We start from the raw sequence: 27,676 nt of genomic DNA, 5'->3' as shown, positions 1-27,676 counted from the left end.
ACTGAATGGGTTTTGATTTACTTTCTGTAGTGTTTCATGTAGTGTTCTATTTCTCTTTATTTTATTACAGATGGAAAGTCAGAAATTTTTAGCAGAAAATAGTGCTTCAGTTTATATAAAGAAAGTAGAAGCTAGAATTAATGAAGAAATAGAACGTGTGATGCACTGTCTTGATAAATCAACAGAAGAGCCAATTGTCAAAGTTGTTGAGAGGGAGCTTATTTCCAAGCATATGAAGACCATAGTGGAAATGGAAAATTCTGGTCTAGTCCACATGTTGAAAAATGGAAAAACAGAAGGTAAGTTTGTGCAGTGCTGTCTGCAACAATAGTGAAGCCCCATATGGGTGGATACTAATTGAGACAATCCAGGTGATTTCAAAATAAATGAATGAATGAATTCTTTATTGGCCAAGTGTGATTAGACACAAGGAATTTGTCTTGGTGCATATGCTCTCAGTGTACATAAAAAAAAGATACATTCGTCAATAATCATAAGGTAGAACACTTAATGATAGTCATAGGGTACAAATAAGCAATCAAATCATACTAGGAAATAGTCAGTATAAATCATAAGGATACAAGCAAGAAAGTTATAGTCATACAGCCACAAGTGGGAGGAGATGGGTGATAGGAACGATGAGTAGATTAGTAGTAATAGTAATGCAGACTCAGTAAATAGTTGGACAGTGTTGCGGGAATTTTTGTTTAGCAGAGTAATGGTGTTCAGGAAAAAACTTCTGGTGTCTAGTTGTTCTGGTGTACAGTGCTCTATAGCGTCATTTTGAGGGTAGGAGTTGAAACAGTTTATGTCCAGGATATGAGGGTCTGTAAATATTTTTACAGCTCTCTTTTTGACTTGTGCAGAATACAGGTTCTCGATGGAAGGCAGGTTGGTAGTAATTGTCTTTTCTGCAGTCCTAATTAATCTCTGAAGTCTGTGTCTGTCTTGTGGGGTTGCAGACCCAAACCAGACAGTTATAGAGGTGCAGATGACAGACTCAGTAATTCCTCTGTAGAACTGTATCAGCAGTTCCTTGGGCATTTTGAGCTCTGAGTTGGGGCAGAAAGAATATTTTTTGTGTGCTTTTTTGATGACGTTTTTGATGTTAAGTGTCCATTTTAAGTCTTGATTGAACCTGGAAACTGGAAGATCTCTACCGTTGATACTGCGTTGTCTAGTATTGTAAGAAGTAGTAGTATGGGAAGGTTTCTCCTAAAGTCTACTACCATTTCTACAGTTTTGAGTTTATTCAGTTCAAGATTGTACCAGTCGCACCACGAAGCTTGTTGTTCAACCTCCCATCTGTATGCGGATTCATCGTTGTCTCGAATGAGACCAATCACTGTTGTATCTTTAACAGACGGATCATTTGAGATGCAGTCATTGGTACATAGAGAGAAGAGAAGTGGAGAGAGCACACAGCCTTGGGGGAGTGGGGGCTGTGCTAATTGTACAGGTATCAGATGTGATTCTGCCTAGCTTAACCTGCTGCTTCCTGTCTGTTAGGAAGCTTATGATCCACTTACAAAATGATTACAAAAAAGAAGCAAAGCAGTTGATTTCAGATGGAGAGGGCTATGATCAAGAAAACCAGCTTCTGGAAAATTGGAGAATTTAGTGAAACATCAGAAATATCATATTTGGATTGCTGGGTAATATTTGGATTTGCTGGGTAATATTACAAATATATTAGTAGTAGATAATATAACATTTATATATATATTTACTGCAGATCTTGCGTGTATGTACAAATTATTTAGTCGTGTCCCAAATGGTTTAAAGACAATGTGCGAATGTATGAGTACCTATTTGAGGGAACAAGGTAAAGCACTTGTGTCTGAAGAAGGTGAAGGAAAGAACCCAGTGGACTATATTCAGGTAATCAAAGCCTTTAAATACTCATTTTTTTTCTTATGATGGAAATGTTTCCTTTAGCAGAAGTGTAGTTACATAATTCAAGTACTGCTTTAGCAACGTTTCATAGTAGAGATAAGCAAAGAGAAATGATTGAGAATCATTTCCCCCTAAAATTTAAATAGTATGTATTTACATTTTAATACTTTTTATTGGTTTCTCAAATTAGCTCATTTTTTTCATTTGAGATAAGGTTTTTTAATGACTCTAAACAGAGATTTCTCAGAAAAGTGATTTCCTATCAAATCCTAGAAGGTTTATCATTTTAATCCAAGGGAGGCATTTTGAATAAACTTTCAATTTACAACAGCATTTAAAAAAATATTCACAAATCAAAATATCAGTGGAGATTCTCAATCATCCAGGTCATGATTGTCCCAAAGGAGCTTTTCTCAAAAGGCAAGTGGACTTTTTTTCTTTGAAAACGTTTTGCTTCTCATCCAAGAAAATTCACTTCGAACTGAATGGTGGAGAATGGAAGGATTTATATCCTTTGCAGTTATCTGCTTGTTAGTTCTTGAGAATCATTGGGGCCACTTGGGGTTTCTCTGTATCCTCTGAGTCACCTGAGTCAGAGTGTAAATGGATGTGGACCGTCTTGGGACTGCTGAAAGGACTGTGTGGTAAACAAGAGATAGGTGGTGTCATATCCCTCTCCCTCTGTTGAGGGAGGATTGTTCAATTTTGACATAGATGTCAAGATTATCTATAGCACCCTCAGAGTGCTAACAACCAGATGTCTGCAAAGAACATAAATGCTTCCATTCTCCACTAGTCAGTTATAACTGAAGAAGCTTCTTGGATGAGAAGTGAAATGTTTTCAAAGAAAAAAAACAAAGTCCAATTTTTGGAAAAGCACCTTTGAGGCAAAGAAAAATAAAAATATTTTCACTTTCAGTAAAGTAAACAGCATGAGACATCAGCTTATCTGAAAGGGAGAAAATAATTCTCTAGACCGCTTCTTAATATGGTTCATGCTAGGTGCACAAAATATTTCAGTCAATTTTCCTTCCTCTGAAACCTTTCTCTAAACTAATTTGTAAAAGTTTCACTCTGAAGAACATAATTGACCAGATTCTCTAAACTGATAGTAAATGAGGATACTGCATTTATATACTTGAGTCCACAGTAATTCTCTGTTTGTCTAGGGGTAGTTAGAAGTATGTTGGATATAACTGCTTTCCTAGTCTGAATTTCTGGCTAATTTGTCTAGTGGTTTAAGGCACCTTTTGACTGTCTGTTTCAGTGAAATTCTTTTTTTACTTGAGAAACAAACAAAGCTTTTCGAGAGACCTCTTTTCACAGGAAGAGAAGCAGATTATTATAGGCATCATGAGCGCCTATAATAATTTATAGGCATCATGAGTGCTGCTTTTTGGGTAAATTCTAAATCAAAAATAAATATGATTCACCTCATCTTCTCCAGAAGATATACTTTTGGGAATATTTTAAATATATTAGGGAATGAAGAACAAGAAAAACACTAAAACAAAAAGCAGCCTTAATCAGTAATCATACCTTAATATTAGTAACAGGAGCCCAGCAATACAGCATATATCATTCAGAAGCATAGTATAACATCAGAATCTCCTGATACCCTTTTTTGCTTTTATGATTTCCAGAGTTTGAATTATTAGGGGTTTTTTTTCTCCCTAAGAAGGCATTCCTTGAAAAATGTTTAGCTTTTTGGAGACAATTGTTCCATCTTCAGAAACATACAAAACAATGCAGGATCTTCTGAACAAGATATTGCATTATTTTCTGCACATATTAGTCACATAATTTACCTCTGCATGATAATAATGGTTTTATTGGAGTGAAGGGATTCCCATTCCCAAGAACTCAGCTTGAATAATTGTGATTGTAAAAATGGTGTGGAGTAGAGTGCATTGAAGATTCAATTCATGAGAATGAACCCCAAGTCATTATCCCCAGAAGAGTCTGAGAAGGACATAAATTGTCTTAAGAGATACTTATCAAGCCTTAATTTGTTTTATTATGGTACTGCAAGAACAATATATCTATAAAAATATAAGATATGATAGGATAACAGGCAGGGAAATTTCAGCATCCAAGTTAAAGAATTTTTGGCGACAGTAAAAATTATCAGTCCTATAAGTTCCAAAATAATCGTAACTATGATTTTCATTTAGAATGTAGTAGGAATCTAAAAAAATAATATGCTTTGTTGTTCTAAGGGCTTACTGGATTTGAAGAGTAGGTTTGATCGCTTCCTTCAAGAATCTTTTAATAATGACAGGCTCTTCAAACAAACAATTGCGGGTGATTTTGAATATTTCCTTAACCTCAACTCTAGATCTCCAGAGTATCTCTCATTATTTATTGACGATAAGCTAAAAAAAGGAGTCAAGGGAGTAAGTATACTTTTTATTACAACTATGCAGTTTTTCTGACAAAACAGCTACAAAAATATGTATTTCTATACTCTAATTTATTTATATAATGCAATAATAACTATTACAAATTAATGTGAATATAGAAAATAAATATGTATTTAAAAAATAGATGGAATAAATTCCTTTTAGGACTGTAAACTCCTGCAAAATACTGCATGCATGTGTACATACTTAAACCATATTGAAATAGGGAATATAGTCTTCCATAGATATATTCCTTTGTTAGAATTAAGCATGTATATAGAAAATTGCTAACAAGTTAATAATATGCTCATATAAAAACCCTATATAGATATTAAGCTAAGCATAGAGAAGTCAGTCATGAGGTCTTAGTCAATTATGGGAGAGTCAGGATTTGAAGACTGATGTAACTCATTTGCCTTTCAGTTACTCCATCCTCATATCTTTCTCTTTGCTATCACATTTTGAAAGAATTGCATTATTTTGATCCCTTTTGGTTAGTTTTCAGATCTGTAATACTTTAAGAAAGCAGCATTGATCTTGCTTTTTCCATGGGTGGGATTCTCCCATGAGCTGTTCTCTCCCTGCTCTGAGTTAACAATTATATTGTTAGAGCAGAGCTAGCTATCATCAATATGCTAATGATTCTCTGTTGTGGAGCTCAGATCCAGATCCTTCAGTGCTAATGAGGTTCTGGGATCTGCAGGGATTTACTATATATGGAGAAAAGAGGTTCAGATTCATCTCTTGTAAGAATGAGTGTTTGGGGATTGTGGAACCCCAGAGTATGGAGATTTTTTTAAACTTTGGTTCTTAATAGTAGGGTAGTACTGCTGCCAACAGATCCAATGCACAATTTCATGCTCCTGTTTGAAGAGCAGGTGGCAGCTGTGACCTTTTCTACAGCTTTGCCATGTGTACCAGTTATATCCACCTCTACAGTCACTTCTGCCTTACTTACATCATAAATGGATGAATACAATTCACTTTACATGAAGCTGCCCTTGGCCCGTGACTACATGGAAGCTCCAGCTGGTCTCTCACTTACATACACTTCTAATTGTGAGCTGCACTAATAACCATTTGATTCTAGGTATAATTCAAGGTGCTGGTTCTTAGCTTTCATGGAAACAAAAGACTGGCATTATAGTTCTTTAAGTCGCTTTTAAAGATTCAAAACTAAAACATTAAGTAACTATTTCATTACAATGAACCTTATAAATCTTACAGTCTTATATTTATAGAATTTTGATTTGTTGTTTTGTTTATAAATAGACTGAATCAGATAATCTATAACCTGTTTTTCAATCCCTGCCTAAATTAACAGCAAGATAATTTAGTTTTGAGAAATATTTTCTATAAAAGTCATAGTTTTTTGACTATTCTAATAATTAATGTATTGCCTATTGTTTTTATCTTTATAGCTAACTGAGCAAGAGGTGGAGACTATATTGGACAAAGCGATGGTTTTGTTTAGATTTATGCAAGAAAAAGATGTATTTGAACGATATTATAAGCAGCACTTAGCAAGGAGGCTTCTGACAAACAAGAGTGTTTCAGATGATTCTGAGAAAAACATGATATCTAAGCTAAAGGTAAGAGCAGTGTAACAATTTCTCAGTGACTTTTCCACTTAGCTTTAATTTTTTGATAACATCTACTCAGTGGGATAAATTGCAGTGTAATTAGTTGTTTCAGTTAATTGTAAATATTATACAATGTTAAGCAAGGTATATTTAGTTCAAACATTTTGTTTTTGTCAGCATTATTAAGCCATTGTGGTAGTGTGGCTAAGAAGTTATATTAAGGCTGAGGATCCAAGTTTGAATCCATTTTCAGCCATGAAATCTCAACACATTGTATTAGTCACACTTTCTCAGTTTAGCATACCTCCTAAGGCTATTGTGGGTTGTCTTTGCATAAGCCCATGGGCACTCCAGTAAAAATGCAGAATATAAATCAAATATCAATGCTACATTAAAAATCTAAAGCTGATAAAATTAAGATATTTGCTTCCTATGAACATTGAGTATGCATTTACACTGGAAAGATGGGAAATGATGCAAGAGTTGTCATTGTAGACCAGGGGTGTGTCAAACTCAATTTCATTTAAGGTTGTGTTTGACCTCAGGGGCTCAGGGTGGGCATGGCCAGCTTGACGTCACTCGTGTCAGGGATGCCTGTGGTGGCCCACGTGCTCTGCCAGCCAAAACAGAGCTCGGGAGGGTCATGGCCCTCCCAAGTCACTTTTAGCTGGCAGAGGTACTATGGGGTGGTCCTTCACTGTTTTCAGGGCAGCCCCGTGGGCCAGATCTAAGTATCCCATGGGCTGGATTCGCCCCATGGGCCTTGAGCTTGACACCCCTGTTGTAGACTATTGAGAGAATCCCAGTGGATAGGGAAGTATTTTTCTTCAAGCTGCAAATAACCTCCATATCTACAGACCATGCTTTCCCCCCTTTGCTTGGAAGAAGCAGTTGGATTCTTTGGGCTAATGTTTCCTAAAAAATAATCCTCCTAAAATTGCTTCCCCATCCCCCAACCATAAAATTTTGCATTCCTGCTTTAAGTAGTATGTGGTTGAATTAATATGCACATACAATGTTATTTTAAGTATGATTTATGCTTTGAAAGGGCTAAGTGAATATTTACTACATTAATTTAGAGACATTTAATCAGAATCTTGCCAATCTCTATTCCATGCTGAATTTTAAAAGATTGGAATAGTAAATTCTTATTTTCAGTAAAATTTATTAGAATAATTAGATGCCTGATAATCAAGGTATAAATTAGTGTAATTGCCTGTTGATATTTACTGCTGATTAATTAGTAACTGGAACCATGTTTTTTTCATAACTTCCTTAAATTTACTTAAATATTTGTATTGAAATTCTAAATAGCCAACCTAAGAGGTTTCCCTGTTTAAATCATGCTATAAATAATTATTTCTTTTGCAGACTGAATGTGGATGTCAGTTCACATCAAAATTGGAAGGAATGTTCAGGGACATGAGCATCTCAAACACAACAATGGATGAATTTAGGCAACATCTACAGGCCACAGGGGTAAGATGCAAATTTTTGACTTACTTCAAGGATTCACAGACTTTTTGACCTGGTGGTCACATTTGGAATTTTGAGAAGAGGTTGTCTGATCCTTTATCAGGTGTGCCCCTGCCAAGGGAGAGGAAATAATTTGTTTGGGGGGGGGGGGAGATCTAAGAAATTTTACAAGAGAATTCCTACAATCATTGGGTATGAAAAGTGCATAATTTATATAGCAAAATCAAAATGTTTATTTTAGTGCTTTTCTTTTTGTCTGAACTATGCTCAGGTTAGAGAGCCCTCTGTTTTGGGCATGTGGCTGGAGTTCCAACTGCAACTTGTTTTGGACAAGATTTAATACGAGGTCATTTTCCTCTGACTGTATGAGAAGTGTCTCAACAATTATTTTGCAGAATGGCTACTGGAAGTGGGGGGCAGAGATATTTCAAAGCACCAGTTTCCAGGAGTGTACATACTATTCTATATATTTGGTACTTCTCTCATAAATGCTTATCTTTCTGAACAGGTAGCTACACTTCAAAACTAGGCTCTGAGTTGTGGCCATCTATTTCATATAACCCCCCCTCCCCGGCCGTGTGGTAATTCTGGAACTTAGTCTTTTTTTGGATCTAGATGTTGATTTATTGAACTTGCTTGTTACATGCTTGCTTTTATTAATTTTACAAATAATTGAAGGCAGTGGATTCAAAATAAGAAATTGAATTTGGCAGGTACAGGAGTTTGGATTTTTTTCACACTCCTGTAGAACTTTGCTAATTAATAAGTATTTATTATTTCCCCACAGATTTTCAATGTAAAATCCCACCCATTTTTTCAGCTTTAATCTTTGTTATGGTCATATTCAAGGTGGTGTCACACATCTAAAGAAAAACTGCAAAATTTATCATAACACTCAGATCTATTTCTACATTTATGTTTCTCCCACAAGCTGTTCAGAGCATCCAGAAGTGGGAGGTGCTTCAGTCTCTTCTGGAAAGGCTGGGCTTAAAACTCCAGGACGCTCCTCCTCCTCCACGGGACATCTCCCCAGCGTCCCCCAGTTTTAGCTCAGCCTTCGTAGTAAGAGGTGTGCACTTCCTGACTGGAATGGTTTTCCATTCAGCTAGTCAAAATTCAGGTTTGCTCTTGGGTTAATTTGGCTTGTAAATTTTTCCCTAATTAATTTGGCGATTTCAAGGCTTGTGGCTCTATTAGGTCATTCCCCCGATCAGTTTGAGAGCAGTTCTTTGTGGCTGGTGGAGCCTGCCACTCCGTAGGCAGCCTGAGATGGCCGCTTCAGACAATTAGCTTATCTAATCCCCCGATCGTCTTATCTCTGCGATCTTGGCGGAGCGCTCGCAGCCGCGGCTCACTTCTCCTTGCCGTTTCGACTGACAGGATCATTTATCTGACAATTTAGAGAGTCAGCAGCAGCGGCTCGTTAAACTGCTCAGGCAATTAACATCAGAGATTCTGCCTTCCCGCCATTTTCAACAGCTGGCTTCAAGTTCACGCCTAAATATCACAGACGCCATTCCCTGCTGGTTTCCCTTCTTGGGGACCGGGGCAGGTACCTTCCCACTCCACTTCCCTGGCATTATTTCTCTTTTATCTTGCTGGCATTGGATAAGCAGGCTAGTCCTTAAACAGGATTTTTCTTTTTCTTTTTGCAATTGCTTTTGGATCATTACATTGGAGTGAAGCCGCAAGTGCCATTTCAAACAGCGGGACGTTTTTGACAGGAAAGGATCCATCCAGGCCCTGTATAGCTGGTTTCCTTTGTTGGGGACCAGAATATTTCTTGCTTCGAGCGCTTGGGGGTTTCCCTTGTTGGGGATCCTTAGATACTGTTTCCCATATACACAGTTTTACATGTAGATATAGGCACCTATGCGTATGTGTATATGTATATATATACATATATATATGCGTATATATATGTGTATGTGTATATATGTGTGTGTATGTAGATATGTATATATAGACTTAAACTCCTGGAGAAGCGTTCTACTTTCAGCCACAGGGGTAGGCATCACCCCTAAGTATAACTAATAATAATAATAATAATAATAATAATAATAATAATAATAATAATTAATAATAATAATTTTTAAAAAATAAAGTTAGAGGCACGAGAATCAGTCCTCCACAATGGAAGGTGACAACGTCTTCCGCTCCAATGGGACAGCTCCACCTCTGATGCGTGGGTCAGGGACTCTGTTAGATTTGGTTTGGTGTTAGAGTTTAAATCCTCCCTCCTGAACTTTTTCATCAGGAGCCCTAGGTCCATGGACCCCATTAAGAGAGCGTTGATGCAGGAGGCTATCAATCATCTGCATATTCGGGCCATGAGAGAGGTCCCATCTGAACAATGGGGTCAAGGCTGTTACTCTCTATTGTTTGTGGTCCCAAAGAGTTTGGGGGGCTGGAGGGCAATTCTGGACCTCAAACGTCTGAACAGATCATTGGTTTATAGAAAATTCAAGATGACTACTCTCCAGTCCATTCTGCTCAGCATCAGAGAGAACAATGTCCTGACCTCTATAGATCTGACAGAGGCTTATCTACATATACCAATTAGACCTGTTCACTACAAATATCTTAGATTTTGCTATTGTGATTGGCATTACGAATATATCGCCCTACCATTCAGTCTGGCTTCGGCCCCTAGGACTTTTACCAAGGTCCTAGTGGCTTTGGCTGCCTCCCTCAGGATCAAATCTATTCGTTTACAATGTTATCTGGATGATATTTTAATTTTGTCATCTTCCAGACATCAAGCAAATTTGGATATCAAGATTACTCTGGAGACCCTTCAAAGTCACGGCTTTTCCATAAATTGGGATAAAAGCCATTTGATCCCTTCAACTAGGTTAGTTCATTTAGGGGCAGTGATAGACACCGTGGAGGGCAACGTTTTTCTCTCTCAGGACAGGTTGAATAGTATCCAGTCTTTGGCCAAAGAGATCAGAGCCTTAAAGAGGGTTTCCCTGGCAGTTCTGTCTCAACTGTTAGGGAAACTGATTTCTTGTATTTCCATTGTGCCTTGGGCTCGATTCCATTCTAGAGATCTGAAGTGGTTCCTGCTACCTTTCCAGCGATCCGGAAGAACCACTTCCAACGTCCGGAAAAAGGTACCGCACAATGTTCTCTGATCGCTCGGCTGGTGGTCGGAAAACATGATAAACGGGGGGTGCCCTTTCAAGGAACCTTGCAGGGCAACGATCAGAACCGATGCCAGCCTCGTAGGATGGGGAGCTCACTTCTAATCCCACACTGCACAGGGAAGTTGGACTATTTCTGAACAATCACAAAGCACCAACCTGTTGGAGCTGCGAGCAGTTCATCTGGTGTTACGCAGTTTTCTACCCCTTTTCCAATCACGCCACGTTCTGGTATTGAGAGACAATATCACAACCAAGTCCCACGTAAACAGACGGGGGTACCCACTCCAAACTTCTGATGCTGGGGACGGCCAGGTTGTTCAAGTGGGCCAAGGCAAATCTGTTTTCGCTCAAGGCAGAGCACATAGCAGGGTCCTTAAACACACAAGCGGACTGGCTCAGCGGAGCCACAGTAGATCAGACAGAGTGGTGCCTACACCCGTCTTTCTTCCAGGAAGCAGTGCGGAGGTTTGGGCAACCGGTGATCGATTTATTTGCCTCTCCCCTCAACGCCCAATTGCCCCGGTATATTTCAAGGTACCCTACTCAGGGGGCGGAGGCTGTCAACGCCCTGCGATGTCAGTGGCATCCCGGACTTCTATATGCGTTTCCTCCACTCTCTGTAATACCCAGGTTGATCCAGAAGTTATTGGAGGAACGAGCGGAATTGATATTGGTCTCCCCTTACTGGCCCAGGCGAATGTGGTTCGCGGACTTACAGGACCTGTCGAGAGAACAACCTTCGAAATTCCACTGTCGAGGGTTTCCCTCTTGCAGTACTTCACCCGGACCCACAATGGCTCAGCCTAGCCGTATGGAGGTTGAGCGGAGCCGTTTAAGGACCCAACAGATTTCAGAGGATGCCATTGCCACCATACAAGCATCCAGACGGTCCTCAACAAATCGTATATACGAGGCCACGTGGTCCGCTTTCTATTGCTGGTGCCGGGGGTCTAAGATCGACCCAACCGCCCCATCAATAGGACAATTATTGGACTTTTTACAGGAGGGGTTGACCAAGGGCCTATCTCCAAATACTTTACGCAGACAGGTGGCGGCCTTAGCCTCGGTGATATCCTGGGGCAACCTTCGTTCCATAGCGCACCACCCACTATCCCACTTGGGAGCTCAACAAGGTGTTAACCGCACTTACTGGCCCGTTCGAGCCTTTAAGAACCGCTAGTCTCAAATTCCAGACATATAAGGTGGTCTTCTTAATTGCGATCACATCAGCAAGGAGGATTTCTGAATTGGCAGCATTGTCGATGAGAAAGGACCTGTGCGTGTTTCATGCGGACAGAGTGGTTCTCAGATTGGATCCATCGTTCACCCCTAAAGTAAATTCAGTCTTCCACAGAGCGCAGGAGTTGGTGCTTCCAAATTTTTGTCCGAAACCATCTCATAGACTGGAGCATCAATGGCATCGACTTGACGTTCGAAGGGCGTTAAGCATCTATCTAGACCGCAGGGCGGCATTTCGAAAATCTGAGGCTCTATTCCTATCCTTCAACCCATCCACTTTAGGACACAAGTTATCGTCGACGACCATTGGTAGATGGTTGAGAGCTACCATAGCTAAAAGTTACGAATGCCAGTCCATCTCAGTTCCTAAGGGCATTACAGCCCACTCAACAAGGAGTGCGGCAACATCAGCAGCATGGGCCACACGGGCTTCCATAGATGAAATTTGCAGAGCGGCAACTTGGGCTACACCATCGCCCTTTGTCAGAAATTATAAAATTGATGTCTATGCCTCAGCGGACGCTTCATTTGAAAGAAGAGTCCTGCAGAGGGTCCACAAAGTTTAGGAGTGGATTTCGATCCAGACGGAGGCCCTCCCTAAGGGCAGGCCATGCTTTGGTATGTCCCATTTCTGGATCTCTGAACAGCTCATGGGAGAAAGGGCATTGGTACTTACCTGATACGTCCGTTCTCTGTGAGCTGTGAAGAGCATCCAGCCTTACCCATTTCTTTCCGTCTGGTGGGGTTCCATTCCGGTCAGGGATCTAGATTAGGTGATGAGTTCCAGACTTTGGCACTCAGTCTTCGCAAAACTGGGGGACGCTGGGGAGGTGTCCCGTGGAGGAGGAGGAGCATCCCGGAGTTTTAAGCCCAGCCTTTCCAGAAGAGACTGAAGCACCTCCCACTTCTGGATGCTCTTCAGAGCTCACAGAGAACGGGCGTATCAGGTAAGTACCAATGCCCTTTCTGCATAGGAAATTAATATCCATGCATCTGCTTCTTTAGAAAATACAAAGGAAAATACAATTTATTAATAGGCTTTAAAAAGTTAATAACAAAATGTCTTTTGTTAATAATAAGAAAAGCAAAGTAAATCATTCCAGCAAACGGAATGAAAATTCTTTGTCTAAATCCCTATTTTTCAGTTACCATTAAAACTTATCTCACATTATTGTTATTGCTCCATCTTTTCTTCTCTGATTTGAGAGTGTTTCATTTTGTGCACCTGGAACTGTTTTCAGGGGATTTTCTTTATTCATCTAGACGGTATTTGAGAGTCACTGAAACAAGCTCTAAAAATACAGTTCAATACTAAATGCCAATTTAAAATAACTATGTACTTCTCCTTTGAGACCCTATAATTGGAATACAGCTTAAATCCCTTAAGAAGGATTCAGGTGAAAGAATGATTCATATCAATAGGGAAAATATTTGTAGCTTAGAGTTGAAATTAGGGGTCCCTGTTGCTCTCTAAGATTAGTTGTTTTCTTGCAGACATTTCATTATCCAAACTAGGTAATATTATCAGTCCTATATCAGGACTATCATATGAATGATTCATATGTTTGCTGCATATGATTTATCCAGCATGTTTAAATCATGGTATATGAGTGATTCCATTTTAAAAATCAGATTTATTTTAAAATAAATATATCTCAGTTTACTATGCTTAATAATAGCTTGGAGTGATTTGTAATTTGGGATCCTTACGTTTTTCCTTCACATTCTTTCTCTAAATACATAGAAATGAATGCTGCTACCATTTGCTTTATAAGACAAAGGAATATGTTGGTCAATATTACAGCCACATACATATATTTAAAATGATATTCTTTGGACTAAGAAAGTTGTTGCATTCTGCTTCCAACCAATTTGGATTATGAAGCTAGTATAAGCAAAAAGTATTGGATAATCTTAAGCATGTTTTTATATATTTACAACGGAAATGATAGTTAATGAACTATAAAGAAAACCATTTCTCTGGAGTTTTTATTATATTCACAGTATAGTATGTTACCATATCAGCTAAATGTGTTAACTTTTAAAGCTGGCTATTATTTCAGCATAAAATTACAACTACTATCTCTTTGGAAATAATCAGTTTTCAACACCCTATATATACTAACAAAAATAGAAAATATTGGTTTAGAAAATTGGAGAGACATATGAAAAAAAACAATCTAGAATATTCATTTAGGAGTAATAAATAGTTCTGAGTTCTGATTTTAAAAAAGATCATGGAGAACACTAATCATATTTTTGCTTGATTATCAAGGGCAGAGAGAAATATAAAGAAAATCCATGAGTTGATGACAAAGTCATGGCTTTTAAATGCTGTGTTTGCAGCTGTTACTGGTTGGGAGGGAAAATAAGAATTTTTGTTCTGGATATATTTAATTTGAAACAGCAGCATCTAGGATTAAATGTAGAGTCAGCAATATCATATAATTGTTCTAAATAGATGATTTTATGACGCCAGCCAGGAAAAGTGCATGAAGTTAGAATTTAAAAGGATTGAAAATGAAAGTTAATAAAATCATCTCTACAAATAAAGCAAAGAATCTTCCTTATTTCTAGCAATGTTGAACGTCTAGTTAATCAGGTAAAGAGAAAATTGGGTGAGACAAAACCAGATCAAAATAGTGAAGTGGGTGGACAAGGTTTGCAGTTGTGCAAATATTTGTGAGGAGAAATCCAGCGCTGCTGCTGTAGCCCTTAAGGCAGAGTGTCTAGCAAAAGATAAGTGTAGCAGAACTGTCCCTGTCAAATGGGGGGGGGGGGCAAGATTGTGTAAGTGCAACTAACTGGGGCTTGGGGAAGAAACGGGTTTGTAAAAGTAGTTGTTTTCTAGGTGCAAGCAAACTGGGATAAAATGCAGCCTGGAAGGCCGAGTTGGTGCCATGAAGCTAGAACAACCAACTCGAAAGCTGAATAATATTAACTTAGAATTAGATCGACTGAGAAAAGAGATTTTCCAGAAACAAAATTGTGAGACTGAAAGGCTATATTTCCATAGTATCCATAGTATCATTATGTATCAATGGTTCCAAGGCTTGCTATCTTGTAAAGTCAAAATAACTAAAACACAAGGTACAAAAGAATCCAATAATTCTGTAATTCTTCAGCTGAAAGCAGTACATAATTCTAGCAATCATAAATCAACTTCTGTTAGTTCAGTGCTTCATTCAAAAATCACTTCTTGCATACTGGAGTCTACAAAAGAAATGCTTGCTGTGGTTCTGAAGGTTTAGGGACAAACTTGTACACATAATATTCATTAATTTGCATACAATTGCTCATTCCATCCTTACATGTGAAACCTTGTTTAGATATATTTCAAAAATCTAACTGAATTGCTTCACCAGCAGATGGCAGATTTTGATTTTTTTGTAATGAAAACTAATTGAATAATTTAAGATCTGATCGTATTTAGGGCAGCACTGTATTGCATTGAAAGCTTTTTGTAATTCATACATTTTAAAAATGTAATAAAATCTCTTCTACATTGCAATAATTTGAAAGTTACCTAACTACCCTTCTCATCTTGTTCTGGATTTGGGATGAAACAAAATCTAGGCAACATGAAGAGGGCAGGGTTAATGTACAGCTAGTCCTTGACTGACAACAGTTCATTTAGTGACTACAAAGTTACATCAGCCCTGAAAAAAATTGATTTATGATCATTTTCTGCACTTACAACTGTTGCAGTATCTCTATGATCACATGATCAAAATTCAGATGCTTGGCAGCTGACTCATACATGACAGTTGCAGTGTCCTAGGGTCATGTGATCATCCATTTGCAACCTTCTGACCAGCAGAGTCAGCGGGGAAGCCAGATTCACTTAATAATGTTACTAACTTAACAACTGCAGTGATTCACTTAACAATTGTGGCTAGAAAGGTCGTAAATGGGATAAAACTTAACAAATATTGCACTTAGCAGTAGAAATTTTTATCTCCATTGTGGTCTACTTATATAGTGCTCCCTTTCACTTTTCAGCAGTTATTCATGTGTGTCATTTGCCATTGGCCCATCTGTGTTCTCAGTTATTGTGTACTTTCCTTTCTTCCCATTAGATACCTACGTTCTTGAATTTCTCCCTATTCTTTCTGCTCCAAATTACTTCTGGGATAGAACAACTCTATTTTGCTTCACATATGGACAAAATACCCAATATGTGTATACTTCACTTTGAAGTTGGACCACTCCTTCACAAAATAGATCACATGTAGAATGTTTTACACATTGTTATATTCAATCTCTCCTATTGTTTTTATCAGCTATTAAAGTGGATATGCTATTTGTTAATTTGGAAAGGCCAACTTTCATAGATAATAGCTATATTCTCAGCATCATGAACAAATGAAATTTAGCTAATGGTTAATAGTTAATACCGATAGCAAAATTGCATGGAAGGGTAAGCACAATATATAGGTAGTCCTCAATTTATGATCAATTGCTTAATGAAGTTATGACACAAAAGTTGAAAAAAAGTTACTTACCACCTGTCCTCAAAGTTATGACTGACCTACCTACCCCAACAGATAACATGATCACATTTCAGGCATTTGGCAACTGGCTCATATTTACAATTGGTTGCAGTATCATGTGATCACAGATTGCAACTTTTTTGTCATTTTCCAGAAAAAAAAACTGTTGTGACTGATTTAACAATGTGATCAAATTAAATCCAGTCACATGGTGATTCAACTTATAACCTGAACAACTTACAACCAAAATTCTGGGCTTAATTATTATCATAAATCAAAGACTACCTGTCTGGGAAACTGTTAAGAATGGCCATCAGTTCTGAAAGCTTTAAAGGGATCTTAGATTTAAACTTTCATTTACAATTATAGTCCCAATGTTTGAAGTGTCTGATGAAATTGATTTTTCAGTTCCCTATCTTCAATAGAATATGTTTCTTTCAGCATCACTTCATATTTTACATTATGGTGTGCACAGAGGTGGTATTCAGAAGGTTCTGACCACTTCTGAAGAAAATTTTGAGTAGTTCGGAGAACCGGCAAATGCCACCTCTAACTGGAGATTTTACAACATTCTTCCCTTGCCACGGCCACCAAGCCTCGCCCACAGAACTGGTAGTAAAAATTTTTGAATCCCACCACTGTGTGTAAAATATAGTCACTTCTGGTCAACTGGGCGGCTGTATAAATTTGATAAATAAATTATGTGCCAGTATAATGAAAACTAGGAATATAAATTCCTATATCTAGATATATAAAACATGTTGAATATTGAAAGGGCAGAATTATAATAGGATACAATGCATTGTTTGCCTTTATTTTTATAGGTCTCACTAGGCGGTGTTGATCTGACAGTGCGAGTTCTCACAACAGGTTACTGGCCCACTCAGTCAGCCACACCAAAGTGCAACATTCCCCCAGCCCCCAGGCATGCTTTTGAAATATTTAGGAGGTAAGAAATTCTTAAGATTTTTTTTGGGGGGGGTGGGTGGGTTGGAATTTGTTTATTTTAAAACATCGTCAACACCCAGATTTTTGTGAGCGTTTATGTGCTAAATTATTCTGCATCCCCACTAGGTATTTCAAAAATAGTATTCTACTATTGCAAGATTTTTTTTGAGAAAAAGGAATGTAGACATTGAAGGCTTAGAAACATTTTTTGGATTGCATGCAGTTGTTTTAATAAGTTTTTATTTATTAGATTTGTGTACCGAGTCATCTTACATATGTGGACTCTGGTTGGTTCACAATTCTAAGATTATAATTAGTATGAAATATTTAAGATAACATAACATTTGAACTATAGTTTCTGAATGAAATTTTCAAAATAGCTGATGTTTTGTAATAAATTAAATATTGTTAATAAAATGTTTATAAAAAACTTTTTGTTGAAAATTTGCAATACAGTTATGCAACTATCAATTGATTTTCTTGAATTTTGTAGATTTTATTTAGCCAAACATAGTGGACGGCAGCTAACACTCCAACATCACATGGGTTCGGCAGATCTTAATGCCACCTTCTATGGCCCTGTTAAAAAAGTAAGTGCCTTTGCTTATAAATAGTGTGGTCTGAGTCATCTTTTAATGACAATTTACTATATTTATACTTTACAAAAAAGGTTTCATTTGGCATTCAGTTATCTTTCAGAATAGCCACTTTCCAAACTTTACATGTGCTTTAAGCAAAAAATGCATTCAAATGTGATTCTGAAATAATTGACATAAACATGAATATATTCATTAGAGTAATAAAAATGCATATATTAAAGAAATATATTTTAAACGTATTTTTAATATGTATATTGGGTAAATTGGAAAAAATGCTAACTTGTAAAGAAATTAAGCCTTTAATTTGTGCCACTGACCACCATTGTTAATCTTATGCTACACAAAATTGTATTTTGGGAGATTTACTATATGAAGTAGTCTTGTGAATGTACGGATGAACTTACAGTGTGATATAACAAAGGTATCTAGTTTTTCTGCCAAAAATTGTCAGAGAATCAGAACCACATAAACTTCAAATTTCTTCCTATAGTAGATACAGACATCAATTAACAACCGCCCCATTTAGCAACTGTTTAAAATTATAATGGCATTGAAAAAATAACTTTACAACTGGTCCGCACACTAATAAGTGCCACAGCATCTCTGAAGCCACATGATCACAATTTGTGAGCTTCACAGCCAGTTTTCAACAAGCAGAGTTAGTGAAATCACAAGTTGTGGTCAGGTGATGTCTCACTTAACTACACATGGTGATTTGCATAACAATCAAGTGGGAAGTCATATGGTGGGTTCATTATGGTCCTGTGATATCTTGCTTAACAACAGTGCTTAGTGATGGAGTTGCTGGCCACATTTGTAGTTATTAAGCAAGGACTACCTGCTCTGTTCTCCATCACAGTATCTTTATGGGGATAGCAGCCTTCCCAAAGCTAAATGTGTTCAGATGTATTGTGTGTCCAGATGTATTGTGTTACAGTTGCCAGCTATTTTCAAAGAGATGCTGGAAATTCTAATATAGCTGGAAGGTGCCACATGGAATTATTCTGTTTATAGTTTTTAATGCAGCCATTATAATTACTATGTTATGTTTTGTTTCTTGGCACAGGATGGTCTGTCAGTGGCCAGGGATTGTACATTTGTTTGTTTGTTTGTTGGCTTGCTTTGTGTGCCTATGGCTATTAGGTTTTATAGTGGTTTCATAGTCTCAGATATGTTATTTCTTCCAGGCTTGACATGCCCATCTTGTTTGACTTTATTTTAAAATAATTTTTATCACTGCTTACAAAATAACAGAATAACAGAGTTGGAAGGGACATTGGAAATCTTTTAGTCCAATCCTCTGCTCAAGCAGGAAACCTTACACCATTTCAGACAAGTTGTTGTCCAATCTCTTCTTAAAGAACATCCACAACTTCATAATTTTCATAGTGTGATTTTACAGCATTCTAGGCATGCTTTCCATAAAAAGCATTGTAGAGGTGTAATTGTATATTTCTGTAAACAGCTGTAAATTGTATATTTTTAGTTTCATTCAGGGTAACAAGGCACAGCTTGACAGTATGATCTGTTGGGAACTTAACCAATAGTAGCACTGTGATATACATATGGTTTATTTGTGGCTTCTGGCGGTTTGTTTCTGCTGTTTTCCCAAAACCATCCAGAGACATTCAAGACATCATTAGCGAAGACAAAAAAGATTTTTTTTTTGCTATGCTTGTTCCACAGATTACATTCTTTGTCAACAAACTATGGTTTGGCTTAATATACAGATACTTTTGCATTTCATGCTTTCAGCTATAGTTTGAAAGGTTTTTTAAAAGATATACTGGTAACTTTGATTTTCCAATAGCTTGTTAAAAAATAGGCCAATCATTAAATGCAAATAATTTAAATCCTGTGACAAGAAAACAAAGATAAATACCTTTAAATGAAAAGTATGTAACAACTTAAGGCTTTTTAGTAAGTACACTAAATACTAAGTAAATGAAAATATTTCTAGAATGACTTTTGATATTTTTTATAATTAAAACAGGAAGATGGTTCAGAGGTTGGTGTAGGAGGTGCCCAAGTAACTGGCTCTAATACAAGGAAGCACATATTGCAAGTCTCTACTTTCCAGATGACAATACTCATGCTTTTTAATAACAGAGAAAAATACACTTTTGAGGTATGAGCTAAGTCTTTGTTAGCTGTACACATTATCTCTTGAATATGCCTTTATTTTCATAAATCATGGGGAAATGGAATCATTCATATCTTTGACCAACTGCATAGAAAATTCCTATATGCGATATACAATTCTAATACCTAGAATACTAATTAATCTTACTAACCATTTTGTTAATTAAATCTGAGAATGCCATATTTGTTATGCTTTACATTTTTTGTTTAATATCTTGAAATTTATATTACACCATTGTAAATGAAATTGACATGCTGCAATTTCTCCCTCCCATTATTTTTATTTAGAGTATTTAGTGGTACTATTACCATTTTCATGCTGCATATTTTTTCTGTAATGTTCTTTTTTGCTGTGTAATGAGCTGTAAAATGCAGGTGATATAGGTATAACAGATTATTGCATTCAAATGTCACCATACATGGCATTGAAATTCAGTAAGAAGTTATCTTAAAAGTGAATATTTAGTGGATTGGCAATTTAGTTAAAACTTTTTTTAAAAAAATATATTTTAAATCAAAGTTGATTGTGTTGTGTAAATATTTAATATTGTTTTAGTTTGGTATTTAAAGTATTTTGTGAAAAATCTTGCTAAGAATAATCATAATTATTAGGCAAGTGAAAACAACTTTCACTGACTTTAGAAATTTGGAACTTGAAATTCAGAATTGTGTTTTTGAATGCACTTTCATATTTTTGTTTAAAACATCTTTTATTTTGAGAAACAATGAATATCGTGGGTTATTTTTAGTGGCCTATTTTCTGAAGTGATAAAGGGCAAAAGAGTGAGGAAGAATTACTGTTATTATCTGTGTTGAAAATATACTATGCCCTTGTACAGAATGGATAACCTACAGTCTGTATACAACTCCCCAAATATCTTAATTGGTCACCCCATATCTTAAGTACATACCATATAAATTCAACCACTAAGTGACCAATTTTGGAGTGGGTTGTTTTTTTTCAATAACAATGGGAATTAACCCTCTGAAGGGAAAACCATTTCAGGTTTCACTCTTCACGCCAGCTACTCTGTCATTCCCAGTTCGAAGACCCTTAACAATGCATTATGGAGACTGAAGTCTTCATAATGCTCTTTTGGTGACATCACAACACAAATTCTTTTTTGTGACCTCTGTTTGATCAGGAGATTGAACGATAGTATCCCAAGAGCTCTTTTTAAAAAATTGCCCTTCTGTGTACGAAATCTTTATTCAATTTGATATAGGAGATTCAACAAGAGACAGATATTCCTGAAAGAGAGCTAGTACGAGCGCTGCAGTCCCTCGCATGTGGAAAACCTACACAACGGGTTCTTACAAAGGAGCCAAAATCAAAAGAAATAGAAAATGGACATATATTTACAGTGAATGATCAATTCACATCCAAACTGCACAGAGTCAAGATTCAAACAGGTATGTTCACTTTCACTTAGCTGTCAATTTCACTGTTTGATTCATGATTGCTCACTCTCACACTCTTCAACACAGGTCTCTTCTCTGGCTTCTGCTCCAATGATTTCAAATATTTCACTGTCCTGACCAAAAAAAAGGAAAGGGGAGGGAGCAATTCTTAGTTTATTTTCCATTCTAACACCATTCTCCTTTCTAGAATTGATAGTCTCTCTTTGACATTGCACTGAAATTGCGAAATCTAAAGGTTTTCATTCTCATATTTCTGGATCCAGTCCCGAAATATTTTGATTCACTTTGTTATTTATCAGTTAGATCTCTGTGATTCTATAGCAGCTAATTCTCTGTCTAATCATTCTTTCAAATTCCTCTTTTTCTGGCTGAGGGTTTCTTCCAAGGCTCATCCTTTTGTCTATATTGGGTCTGTTAATATATTACCCCGGGAGACTTAAGCAAAATGTCTCTCATTAAAGTATTCCTTCATGAAAAGCATCAGTCCTCTTTTAAAGGAAGAACAAAGAACTCTTCCAGACAGAGGTGCCTTCCCGACAGGTGGTATTCAGCAGGTTCTGACCAGTTCTGGAGAACCAGTAGCGGAAATTTTGAGTAGTTTGGAGAACCAGCAAGTACCACCTCTGATTGTAGATTTTACAATATCCTTCCCCTGCCACAACCACCAAGCCACGCCGCAGATCCGGGAGTAAAAAAATTTGAATCTCACCACTGTTTCCAGATATTGCCAAAAGACAATTTCCAAAATTTTCTGGGTGCATAATCAGTTAAAGATGCTGGGAATTTTATCTGGGAAGAGCATAAGAACCTCACCTTGATTAAGGAATGAAAATCAAACAGGTTTCATTATTACACTACTGGATCACTTTGACTTGTCCTATTTTCAAATTGTTGATGTTTATTATTTTTAATTTATTTTATTTTAATTGTGTGGGTCTATTCTATTCTTTCAGTTGCTGCCAAACAAGGAGAGTCAGACCCCGAAAGAAAAGAAACAAGGCAAAAAGTAGATGATGACAGAAAGCATGAGATAGAGGCTGCTATAGTGCGGATAATGAAATCTAGAAAGAAGATGCAACATAATGTGCTAGTAGCAGAGGTAATTTAATTAATCACTGAAACATTGAAATTAAAGTTAAGTTTTAACTTTAAGTTAAAAGTTTCTAAACAATTTTAAATTAAAGTTTCACAGTTAAAAGATTCATGAAAACTGTCCCAATTAAAGTGAGTTAAAGCAGTTCTTTAAAAGTACTCGTGGAGTTAGGCACATATTCCTGAGGAAGGATTTCTGTAGGATTGGTGATAATTCTAGCCCCAGTTTATAATCTTAATACTAAGCATAAAAGTAGTTTGTACTACCAAAGCTAGTGATGCTTGTTTTTAAAAACTTACACATTGACACCTTTTTTTCTGGAAGTAAATAATTTAGACCCAGGTCACTTTAGTCTCAAAACCAGTCCCTTGAGTTGGTCATGAAAACACTAGCTTCTTTATGGTGTATTATAGTCGGTATAATCTCATGTAATATTGCATGTATACATGTAAGCAGGCTTTATTTTCCTAAACAGAGTTACAGCTGACGTGGAGAGGAAAAAAGTAAATATATATCTAAATATTTCACTGCCTGGATGCAGTCATGCATTTTTTTTGGACAACAGTAGTGAGGTTGTTTGCCATCATCACATTTCAGGATCTTTTTGACTTTAATTTACTGCCCTGGTACCTAAATATTAGCATGTCCATCTCTGATTACCTTCCAAACCCAGTGCTTGCACCTGCTTAGAGACAGTCCTAGCTCCAGCTATCATATATTTGCTTATAGTTAGTGATGTTTACCATAGGATCCCCAAAATACAGAATTAGTTTTTCAGTTTATGAAATTTGTGAAAGCATCAATAATTGAAAAAGCATCCTACATGTTTTGTTTTTTACACAGTCATATCCAGGCCTGCTTACTTGCTAGCATTAAAATACTTTACCTTCTGTTCCAGGTAACTCAACAACTGAAGGCACGATTCCTCCCAAGTCCAGTTGTTATTAAAAAGCGTATTGAAGGACTTATTGAGCGAGAATATTTGGCACGAACACCTGAGGACCGCAAAGTATACACTTACGTAGCATAAAACGTGTCCCACAACTATGATTTATTCTTGGACTATATTCTTCGCATGAACTGAGAAGTTCTTTTAAAAATCATTAAATATTGAGACGACCATATCTTCCATTAAATTACAATACATGTTCTAGACCAGTCAGATCAAGCCTTTACTCCTTCAGAAAGTTTTTCAACATCAAAATGATTGAGCTTCAAGCTTCTCAGCATTTATCCCTGTAGAGATCATCCTTACAGTTTCCTCGGGAAAATGTAAATGTGCCGCGTTTTTGTTTTCAATACTGTATGAAAACAGGAAAAAATAAATAAAAACAAATTTAGAAAATACAGCTCATTAAAAAAAATAAAATCGTTGAAATTTCATTTCCCCGAATCTTCAGTGTTGATGTAAATGTGTTTTCTGTAGTGTTGCTTAGCACTTTGTGCATTGTGTATGTTGGGTTACAAGAAAAACACACGATGGTAAGATTGAATTTCAAAATAATGCTCTGTTTTGGACATTTATTTAAAGAACCGTGTTTAATTTACTATTTGGTAAATTTATAAAAGCCTGGTGATTATGGCTTGGTTTTTCTTTCCCCCTACACTCATTCGTATTCCAGTTAATATGAGAAAGAACCTTTTTTTCGGCACAATTATGGGCTGTAATATTTGGCCTTCCCTTTTGTCATTTGAGATCTTCCAAATTAAGTTGCATACTAATTAGGTTTGTTCTGATTCCTTTATAGGAGAAATGGGAAAACATTAGTCTGTATAAACTTGTATCATACTTTTTGCTGTTGTATTCACTGCTCATAGTGGATTGTACAGAGCGATGTTTTTATTTCACTCAATGTAGACAAAACAAATTTAAAATAAATGGATTTAGTGTACACAGACCACTAATTCAAATGTATTAGAGCACAGGGATGGCAATTTATTAAACCAAATACTGCCCCTTGGAGAAGCACATTAATGAGGTAGAAGGGGATTTTATGCCTTTTTCATTTCTCACTTTTCAGGAGATTCAAATGAAGCCACTGTGCACTATTAATTTACTGTTTTAAAATGCAATCTTAAAATGCAATAAATATTGTTACTTTGATCTTATTAAATCTTCAGTTCTTGCAACAAGTACTTTCTCCTTCTCAAAGTGGGTAAGGATGAAGTTTTGACTACTACTAAAGCTTTTAAGATTTGATTTTGAAAAATAATTGCAATAGCATTTCACTGTGTAATTTGATACCAAATGAAACTTTATGTAGCTTCTATACTGTATAACCTAGTTTTACAACAAAAGATTCTATCTTTTTTGTGCACAAATTGTGAAGTGCTGCTGATCAATTTAATTTTAGCTTAAGTTCATAAATAGTATTTGGATATAACAGAGTAACATTTTTTTAAAAAAATAAATGTATAGCATATATAGGAAAGAGAACTAGTTGAATTCTGTTTCAACCTGCAAAGTTGAAGTTCTCACTGATCTTTTCATGTGTTATTGTTGTACTTTATTTGTACATTTGTATAACAGATACTCCCCCCCGCACTGAATATTTACAGCCTGCTTAGGCAGATAAAAAGTGGTAAGCCTGGTTCTGCATTGCAAGGCTGCTATTAGTAATGAATGTTTTCCCCTGACTGTGAAAGATTTCTGTTTTTCCTGTTTCTTTTTTCCTGCTATGGAGATCATTTTGAGTTATTGTCTGCAATATGAAAAACTGTAACAGAAATATAGGCAATATTCTTGCAGTTGGGGTTGCTAATGTTAATTAGACCAGTTAATGTGTACTTAATTGTTTTTGTTTTTTTTTGATATTGTGTGATTGTTTTTATTCAGAATATTATTATTTTTAAAATATATGTGTAGGTAATCCTTGGTTAATGACCATTCAGTGACAGTTTGAAGTTATGATGGCACTGAACAAGAAGACTTACAGCCAACCTCAAAGTGGTGGCCAATACTGCATTCTCATCATTACATGATGAGCTTTATATAACACAATAGAGATTTTTCCTTTGGTTACAGAGTTCATATACAGAGAATGATGATTAAATAAAGATGCGAACTCTCTGAAGACATATGGTACCTACAGTACCGTGCAAAAGTTTTAGGGAGTTGTGCAAAAATGCTATAAATTAAGAATGCTTTCAGAAATAGAAGTGTTAATAATTTGTTGTTATCAATTAATGAAAAGTAAATGAACAAAGAAATCAAATCAATATTTGGTGTGACCACCCCTTGAATCGAAACAGCATCAGTTGTTCTAGGTATTCCATGGAGACCACTTCTGGCCAGACTTCTCCAGACAGCAGTTGAGTATACCTGGGTTCCATTGGTTTCCACCAGTTCTATTCTGATGGCACTACTGGACATCTTCCAGTGTTGAAAAGAAGTATGATGTGTCTTTCATCTGTTGCGTTAAGTTTCCTTGGCCAACCACTGTGTATACAGTCCACAAAAATATTTTTGTGCTTCAAAAGAGCTTGAACAGACATCTTGAAACCTAGTGTGCTTTGAAATCTTTTCCTGAGAGAGACCTTGCTAATGCAGGATATAACTACCTTTTGTCTTGTTCCTATGCGCAGAATTGCCATGGTTTATGACTGGTGACAATGACAGGAAACTTTCACAATCTCACCTTAGTAGCAGAGTTTGGTTGTTCATCACCCAGTGTTAAGTCCTCCATTCCTATGCCTGTTTTCGAGTTGCCATAAGCAGGAGGGGTAAAACCCCTGAAGGAGCAGTATGGCAATTAAAAACAGAAGTACATTCTATGCTTATCTTACAAAGATTGTAGCCTAGGCTACCGGATCTGCCTGTGAAAATCCTTCATTGGAGAATGTGATTGATGATACCCAACACGTGAACATGCTTCATTGGAGAATCTGATTTATGAGACACCCAGGGGGAATGGGGAAACAGGGTCACAGGTGACCGTAAGTTACATGTGGCAGAGTTGGCTTCATATGGCTCAATGCTGACATGTTGCTCGTAATCTTTTGGATTCTTTTGAAGCTTGGCTCGAGGCTCATGATTTAATTAAGGCAATCGCTGGACCCCTGACGCTACACAGGTGTTTCTGTTAATGACTGTTTCAGCCTATATATGAAGCTGATGATCATTAGCATCTGCTTGGTGTAATTGGTTAATCATACACCTGACTCTTATCCTACAAATACTCTGATTTTATGCAAGTGTAAGAATTGATACTGTTTGAAGACAAAAGGGTAGTCACATCAAATATTGATTTGGATTTCTGTTCATTTACTTTCCATTTTGTTAATGGATAAAAATAAACTTAACAGTTGTATTTCTGAAAGTGTTCTTAATTTATAACATTTTTGCCCAACTCCCTAACACTTGCACACTACATGTACATTTTAATACATGTAGTATTAAAACTCCCATCATGACCTTTAACTGAGTGAAACAGTGCATCATAGAGAAATAATTTTTAAACCAAGGTACCTCAAATAGGTTAACTTACAGAATCTGGGAGCCGTGATTCCCTCCTTAATTCCTATCAGCTTCCTCATTTACTTTGTGGAAAGCCTGCAAGAGAAATTTAGACAGAGGAAGGAAGTTCATTTATGATTCCTGGCAGCTTTCCACCAAGAAACTCAATGGGGGAGCCACCAGGAAGTTGAAAGTTACTCTTGCTCTCTCTTCTTTCTTCTTCTTCTTCTTCTTCTTCTTCTTCTTCTTCTTCTTCTTCTTCTTCTTCTTCTTCTTCTTCTTCTTCTTCTTCTTCTTCTTCTTCTTCTTCTTCTTCTTCTTCTTCTTCTTCTTCTTCTTCTTCTTCTTCTTCTTCTTCTTCTTCTTCTTCTTCTTCTTCTTCCTCCTCCTCCTCCTCCTCCTCCTCCTCCTCCTCCTCCCCTCCTCCTCCTCCTCCTCCTCCTCCTCCTCCTCCTCCTCCTCCTCCTCCTCCTCCTCCTCCTCCTCCTCCTCCTCCTCCTCCTCCTCTCCTCCTCCTCCTCTCCTCCTCCTCCTCCTTCTTGCCCTCCTGTGGTCATTCTGTTTCTCTGTTTAAGTAAGGAAAGATCTTTGAAACAATGACCCAATAAGACCTGGGTTTTCTAGTAATTATCTAAAGGTTTTCACAATAAAATGAACTATATAAGGCAGTTTTAGAATCTTATATCCTGAATATCTAAATATAAAAATAAACAGTTCTAATTTGGTGGTCACGTGGAGGTAACCGTGTGCTTTCTAGGCAACATTATGAAAATAGTTA

The 27,676-nt window shown here is 36.8% G+C and overlaps 1 protein-coding gene across 2 annotated transcripts in view; it reads left to right on the top strand.

Annotated features, from left to right (window-relative positions):
* Nucleotides 1–23,835, top strand: part of CUL3 (cullin 3) — a 47,520-nt gene extending 23,685 nt beyond the window's left edge. For both annotated transcript variants that reach the window (XM_026664255.2, XM_087965030.1), the window contains 11 exons: nucleotides 71–299; nucleotides 1,736–1,881; nucleotides 4,116–4,292; nucleotides 5,720–5,890; nucleotides 7,253–7,360; nucleotides 17,063–17,187; nucleotides 17,680–17,776; nucleotides 19,779–19,913; nucleotides 21,154–21,340; nucleotides 22,303–22,448; nucleotides 23,341–23,835. In XM_026664255.2, the coding sequence (XP_026520040.1) occupies nucleotides 71–299; nucleotides 1,736–1,881; nucleotides 4,116–4,292; nucleotides 5,720–5,890; nucleotides 7,253–7,360; nucleotides 17,063–17,187; nucleotides 17,680–17,776; nucleotides 19,779–19,913; nucleotides 21,154–21,340; nucleotides 22,303–22,448; nucleotides 23,341–23,472 (1,653 nt within the window). In that variant the 3' untranslated portion in view covers nucleotides 23,473–23,835. The remainder of the gene's footprint in view (nucleotides 1–70; nucleotides 300–1,735; nucleotides 1,882–4,115; nucleotides 4,293–5,719; nucleotides 5,891–7,252; nucleotides 7,361–17,062; nucleotides 17,188–17,679; nucleotides 17,777–19,778; nucleotides 19,914–21,153; nucleotides 21,341–22,302; nucleotides 22,449–23,340) is intronic.
* Nucleotides 23,836–27,676: the final 3,841 nt, after the last annotated feature.

This window comes from Notechis scutatus, chromosome 4 (genome assembly GCF_049901735.1).
Source record: "Notechis scutatus isolate UNSWTSFEM ecotype Mainland chromosome 4, rNotScu1.2, whole genome shotgun sequence".
Lineage (NCBI taxonomy): Eukaryota > Metazoa > Chordata > Lepidosauria > Squamata > Elapidae > Notechis > Notechis scutatus.
Note: the sequence above shows the minus strand (reverse complement) of the source record. Positions and strands in the feature narration are given on the sequence as shown.